The 5204-nt window shown below is 52.9% G+C and overlaps 1 protein-coding gene across 1 annotated transcript; it reads left to right on the forward strand.

Moving 5' to 3' along the window:
- The first annotated feature begins 3211 nt into the window (after nucleotides 1-3211).
- Nucleotides 3212-4728, forward strand: LOC140525119 (claudin-3). Its single transcript, XM_072640204.1, has one exon. It carries the CDS (start codon nucleotides 3461-3463, stop codon nucleotides 4124-4126), a length of 666 nt encoding a protein of 221 aa, XP_072496305.1. The 5' UTR covers nucleotides 3212-3460; the 3' UTR covers nucleotides 4127-4728.
- Nucleotides 4729-5204: the final 476 nt, after the last annotated feature.

Genomic DNA, 5204 nt, shown 5'->3' on the forward strand with positions numbered 1-5204 from the left:
CACACACACACACACACACACACACACAAAAGCCAAAGTTGAGACTGAGAACAGAGTAACTTCCCAGTCCAAAAGTCTGATACTTCCTGAGTGGGAAGGGAGACTCCCAGGATAGATGGCACAGGATCAGGATCCCAGTTCAGGCTCTACCACTTACTCCCTGAGTGACTCTGGTCAAATCATATACCCTGGATGTGCCTCAAGTTTCTCATGTCAAAGGAAAAGAAATGGGCACATACCCCAAAGAGATCAAAATAATGGAAAAGGTCCAAACATACAAAATATTTCTAGCAGCTGTTTTCAAAGCATAGAACTGTAAATCAAGGTGTTGTTCATCAATCAGGGAACTGCTGAACAATTTATGGTATACAAATGTAATGAAAATAATATTGTATCATAAGAAATGATGAAGGGAATAGTTTCAGAGAAACCTGGGAAGACTTGCATTAACTGATCCAGGGTGAAGTAAGCAGAACCAGAAAAGCAAAGTGTAGATACATTAACAATAACATTGTAAAGTCCTTTGAAACACTTAGGAACTCCAATGAATGAGTGAAATGACCAGTTCTACCTCCAGAAGACCAATGCTACCCACCACCTGACAGGGAGATGATGGACTCAAGACACAAAATAAGAAAAACACGCATAGAGACATAGTGGGTTTATTTTTGCTTGACTATCCTTTCCTTGTTAAAAGAATTGTATTTTTCTTTTTTTGTGAATGGGGAGGGCTTTAGAGAGGAGGGTGGAGTTAGTTATAATGCAGAAAGAAAAGAAATGAGGTCATTGAAGCATTTTTTCAAATGTACAGAAGAAAAACTCAGAAGGAAACAGACAAGCAGGACAGTTTTGAAGGTAACATATTGAATTTTTTACAATTTTAAAGCAAATTGTACGTAATAGAACTTTGTAATTTTCTCTTGTAATCCATTTTCTACTTTTTATATGGAAATGTATTCTTAAATTCAGAACACATTTTTTATGACCCCAGTTCATCTGACCCCCCACAATAAAGCCAACATTACCACCTTGCCCATGCTTCCCTCACTCTCTTTCTACTCCTATGATTGGCAGTGATTACATTGAGCTTCATCTTGGGGGTTGCTAGGTTACTGGCCCCATTCCCAGTTCCGAATGCCCCACCTGGGACTCTTCTGAAACATAAACAATTCAGGCTTGAGATAATCAGCCTTGATCTCTGCCTTGGACTCCTCCCCCACTCTTGCCTTTCTCCTTTCCCCATAGAGACCCTATCATGGATTGGGCCCTCCTCTCTCTATGAAACTTCCAATAAAATGCTGGCCAGACCTTTGCCCCTTGCAAAGAATGAGCCCAGGTTTCTATGAGCCTTAAGTGTCTGTTTACCTTACCCTGTTTATCTTCTTGGGCACTTGAGAAAATGTATGGAGGGGGAACACTGGCAACCATGGTGCAGGCTGCCTCTGATGGGGTAAATCTTTCCCAAAGACAATGAAAGGCTTTCAAGATTGTCCAAAAGGAGCCCTTCTCCTTACCAAAACAAACAACCAAAAAAGAAACAGCTTCACCAACTAAATTATGTCTGACATGCCACTAATTTCATAGAATCATAGATTTCTAACTGGAAACGATCTCAGTGGCAGTCCAACAGAGGAGGACATTAAGGCTCAGGATGAGAAAGTGCCCAAAGTCACACTAGTAAGTGGACGGGTCAGGATTTGAACACAAGTGCTCCCTCTCCAAATTCCTTGCCCCATGACAATCAATCGGCTTACCAGGTCCTTTCCTGACAGATTTGAAAAGTTGAAAGAAAAAGAACAGGAATATTTGGGAACCTAGAAGGTGAGGAGGTATGGAAGGAAGGAAGAGAAGAAATAAGGAAGAGGACAGAGGCAAACTTCATGATTTTGCCAAAAGTTGGCAGTGCTATGGAATTGGAGACTAGTGCTGAGGTGCCTAGAATTCCAACTGGAATAGAGTTAGCTGCCTCCCTGAACTTTGCCCCCATCCTCTCCGGGGCATTCCCTTCTGTCCTATCCCAAACCATAAGTCAGACGTCCAAAACTGGCCCTTTACAACATCCACCCAAACCAGACCTGACCCTCTACCATGAACCCCCAGGACCTCTGGACTGGGACATAAATTGTTCATATTCTATTGGGCCCCAGCTATGCTGAGCATAATTTGGCACTAGAAATTGGAAGAAGGGAACTGTCCCTCTCTGGAACTGAAGGCTTATAGGATCACAGCTCTAGAAGTGGAAGGGGTCTCAAAGACCACTTATCTAGGTCTCTCATATTACAGATGAGCAAAACAAGATCCGGAAAGATTGTGATCTGCCCAATATTCCCCAGGGAGCAGGTGTGAAATTCAAACCCACCCCTTTTGCCTAGAGAGGCAGGGCTCTCTCCATTGTTCAAAAGGGATCTAAAATGCCCCCAGACCTAAGGATAGGAGAACTAAATGCCAGGGAGGAGGTTCAGAACTGAGACTTTCTGGGGCCTTTAAGACACATGAAGGGTGCACACTAGGTTTATCTCTCGCTTTGGAACCTTCCACTTCATTGAGATAGGGGAGACTTGGGGGAAAGAGCGGAAGGCATCAGTCTTCCAGAGGAACAGGGAAGTGTGTCCAATCCTACCAAATAATGAGGGTAGGCCAGGAGCACTGCCGGACTGAGCTGGGGAAGGACCCCTTCCCCCTTCCAGAACAGCGCTGTTATGTCTCAGTCTCCTGACGAGGCTGATTTCCATCTGTTCCCAAGAGAGTGGTAGCCCCTCAGTACCAATCACCCCATGTCAGTCAAAAAAGCATTATTAAGGGCCTACTATGTGCCAAGCACTGCTGGGCTCAGAAAAGGGACATCTATAACTGCAGACTGGCAACTGGAGAGTGCATTTTTTTCTCCATTCTGTTCCCTGCTCTTCCACCAGGCCCTCACCTGAGAGTTTCTAGGGACTAGAAAAGTAAGCGAGACAGGAATCAGTAGTTTGGGTCTCCTGGGCACTACAGGAGTTTGGCCGCTCCCCCGAAATCCCCACTGGCAGTCCTGTTCATGCCAACAGAAACAAACGCTAACTGGGTGAACCCAATTGCCCCCTCTCGCCTCCACTCCCCACCCGCGCTGTCATGGCCTCTTCCCCTCTCACTGTCCAGGGGAGGGGGGGGGCGTGGTAGGGGACACGTCACTGAACAAGGAAAGTCCTGGCCCCGCCCCCGCCCGCCCCGACTCCAGCCTTGGGACCAAGGGAAGACAGGAAGAAAGGCAAAGCAGACAGAGCCTGCGAGTCCAGTCGCCTAGCAGGTTGTGGGCAGGTGCAGACAGATAGGTGCGGCGGAGCTGAGCGGTTAGAGTCAGTGAAGCCAGCTCCAGCCACTCAGCCCCCCAGCCCTCTGCCATCTCTGCCAGGGCTGCCCAGGCGGCCCCTTCCCACGCCCCAGGGCCGCCGCCGCCGCCACCGCCACCCCCACCGTTGCAGCTATGTCTATGGGCTTGGAAATCACCGGGGTGTCCCTGGCCGTACTGGGCTGGCTGGGCACCATCGTGTGCTGCGCGCTGCCCATGTGGCGGGTGACCGCCTTCATCGGCACCAGCATCGTGACGGCGCAGATCATCTGGGAGGGCCTGTGGATGAACTGCGTGGTCCAGAGCACGGGCCAGATGCAATGCAAGGTGTACGACTCGCTGCTGGCCCTGCCCCAGGACCTGCAGGCGGCTCGCGCCCTGCTTGTTGTAGCCATCATCCTGGCTGCGCTCGCGCTATTTGTGTCCCTGGTGGGCGCGCAGTGCACCAACTGCGTGCAAGACGACACGGCCAAGGCCAAGATCACCATCGTAGCAGGCGTCGTCTTCCTGCTGGCCGGACTGCTCACGCTCATCCCGGTGTCTTGGTCGGCCAACACCATCATCAGGGACTTCTACAACCCCTTGGTGGTCGAGTCGCAGAAGCGCGAGATGGGAGCGGGGCTCTACGTGGGCTGGGCAGCCTCGGCGCTCCAGCTGCTGGGCGGGGCGATGCTCTGCTGCTCCTGTCCACCCAAGGAGAAGAAGTACACGCCCTCCAAGATCCTCTACTCGGCCCCGCGCTCCACCGCCACCACGGCCGCCGGCTTGGGGCCCAGTTACGACCGCAAGGACTACGTGTGAGTCCGCGCCGGCCGCGCCACGCCTTGGACCCAAGACTGGCGAGCTGGCGCTAGGCTGCGAGGCACGGGCGGGCGGACGGACTGAAAGGTGGACAGGTGGGGGAGCCCGCCCTGAGGTCTCCGGTGCTGCGCCGCTGCCCCGAGGCCGAGCAACGACGGCGAGCTCCGGGCGCGGGCAGCACCGCCCCCCGCGAATCCCCCGCAACTGCGGGAGAAGCGAGCCTGAGCTCCACAAGGGGCGGCAGCCGCGGAGCCTATGGAGGGGGATGGCGGAGGGAACACCCAATGTCCCCACCCCTCGAACCCGCTCCTCGCTTACTGTGGACTGAGCCGTCAGGCAGCCAGACGCGCGAAGCGAAAATCGAGGTCCTCCGCAACTCTAGACCAGACTACTGCACCCAACCTGCAGTGGATGGGGTGGTTGTGGAGTTTACTGGGCGCCTGACCTTAGGGACGCCACCTGATCTGTCCCCTTGTCCCCTACGTCGGGCGGCAGCCCTCAGAACCTGGGCCAGTGCGTGAGGGTGACCGCGGCCACGCGCTAGTGGGTAGGGGAAGGGAAAGGAAAGGAAGGGGTTTTTCAATAAAATGTTTCGTTTCACACCCTCTGGCTCCGTTTGTCCTGAGCAGCTCTGGAGCCCACATGCGCGTCCCTCCAGCGGGGCTTAGGTTTAGTCGGGATTTCAGCCGTTCTCCCTTTGGATTTCTGGGACCTTGCCCCTCCCCGCTGCCAGCCCCCTCCCCAAGCTACACCCCCTTCACGTTCAGGTTCCCCGTCCACTGTCAATGTCGTTAAAGTTGTATTTGCTGGTAGGGAAGGCGTGCAGCCCCTGCGGAGCTCAGCATCAAGGCAGGGACTCAGTCCTGGGGAATGGGATTCCGTGTTGGGATGGGGACTCAGTGTTGGACTGGGGCGCTCGGGGCAGGGCTTGGGGGTTCAGTCGCGGGTGTTAGAGCTCAGTGTCAGTGCAAGGAATTCGTGTAGGTTGGTGGCTGGGACTCAGTAACGGGGGCTCAGCATAGCGTCCCGCTCTCTACTAAGGAACAGGTGTTCTCTCGTCCTCTCTGCCCCTCCCCTC

Source organism: Notamacropus eugenii, chromosome 2 (assembly GCF_028372415.1).
Source record: "Notamacropus eugenii isolate mMacEug1 chromosome 2, mMacEug1.pri_v2, whole genome shotgun sequence".
NCBI classification, from domain to species: Eukaryota; Metazoa; Chordata; class Mammalia; order Diprotodontia; family Macropodidae; genus Notamacropus; species Notamacropus eugenii.

What these genes read in the sequence shown, in the direction of transcription:
- LOC140525119 (XM_072640204.1), top strand. Translation starts at nt 3,461, where the DNA reads ATGTCTATGGGCTTGGAAATCACCGGGGTGTCCCTGGCCGTACTGGGC.